Source organism: Hipposideros armiger, unplaced genomic scaffold, assembly GCF_001890085.2.
Source record: "Hipposideros armiger isolate ML-2016 unplaced genomic scaffold, ASM189008v1 scaffold_376, whole genome shotgun sequence".
Lineage (NCBI taxonomy): Eukaryota > Metazoa > Chordata > Mammalia > Chiroptera > Hipposideridae > Hipposideros > Hipposideros armiger.
The window spans coordinates 636,494-637,705 of NW_017731726.1; the positions used below are offsets into that span (position 1 = coordinate 636,494).

Genomic DNA, 1,212 nt, shown 5'->3' on the forward strand with positions numbered 1-1,212 from the left:
CCCTGACTACTAAATGCTTCTGTGTCCAAAACGTACCTGTTTCTTCTGGACCCTGAAGAGCACGCTTATTCCTGCTGCTTTGACTGGCATTGCTGTTTCCTAAAGCTGCTGCTGCAAAGATCCCCTAAGAAGAGAAAAAAAAAAAATCCAAGTTATGGCAAAGGCATCTGAGGTGGGGGAGGCAACACTGTGGGGGAACTGTGCCTGGGGCTGCAGCTGCTGCAAACTTACTTTCAGTGCAGCGGAGGCAGCTGGAGCCCCCTGCACAGCTGCCCTGGGGGCTGCGGCTCCCGCCTGGGAATGTCCTGGCAGCTGCTTAGCTGGGGGCTCCCGAAGTTCAGCCCGGAGGTTCCCCAGCTCCGCTTGCAGGGTGGCCACCCTGCAGAAAGACACCACCGTGAGGCAGCAGGACACCAGGGCCAGCAGCAAGGTTAAGGCCAGCAGCGTTCCATCTTTGGAGGATCGGATAGAGGGACTTTCCTTCTGGGGGAGGATGGAGACACACTCCTTCCGTTTCATTTCTTCTCTTCCCTTAAGACAAGAAGAAAGGCGAGACTGCTCCCCTTCTATGGAGTCATCCATTTCACTCCTTGTGCTTTGAAGTTTGGGTCTTTAGAATAAGTGACCACAGGGAATGGATCATTTCCTGTTATCTGTGTTTGCTGATGTCCTACATTGATTACATGGGCCCGCTAGGCTCTTGCCCTTAGGAGAATTCTCCTGAATTTTCTTCTCCGGGTCCTGCGGCATCGCTGCTCCTACTGTATGATAGGTCTTCCTGGCATTTGCCCTTCTAGCCGATTGCTCAATCAGCCTTCCTCATTTCACTTTCAGTTTTTGTAAGAATTTTAATGGCATCTCAAAAATACTCATTCACACACAAGCCCCTTAAAACTATTGTTTTGGCGGAACTTTGGGTGTGGGTCAGCACACTTGAGGGAACTTAGCAATGTAGGTGTTTAAGGGGCCCCCCCGCCTTTTGCATCACGAGAGGAATGGGTGTACTCCGGGGCCATGTGGCTGTGCAGAGAAGGGGAAAAGGAACATTAAAGTTTCTGCTGGTGTAATAAAAATAATTAATGTGAAGGTCAGATAAGCTAAGTACTTCAGCATTGAGCTGTACTCAGCTGGAGGGTGATTTATTAACAGCCTTCGAGTGGGAAACAAAATGAAGTGACCTCAAGGCAGGCACAGAAGTCCACTGGGGAGTAG

The 1,212-nt window shown here is 50.4% G+C and overlaps 1 protein-coding gene across 2 annotated transcripts in view; it reads right to left on the minus strand.

The window, feature by feature from the left end:
- TNFSF13B (TNF superfamily member 13b) overlaps positions 1-773 on the minus strand; it is a 32,200-nt gene extending 31,427 nt beyond the window's left edge. For both annotated transcript variants that reach the window (XM_019662423.1, XM_019662422.1), the window contains exons 1-2: positions 232-773; positions 37-124 (exon numbers count right to left, since the gene is read on the minus strand). In XM_019662423.1, the coding sequence (XP_019517968.1) occupies positions 37-124; positions 232-582 (439 nt within the window). In that variant the 5' untranslated portion in view covers positions 583-773. The remainder of the gene's footprint in view (positions 1-36; positions 125-231) is intronic.
- Positions 774-1,212: the final 439 nt, after the last annotated feature.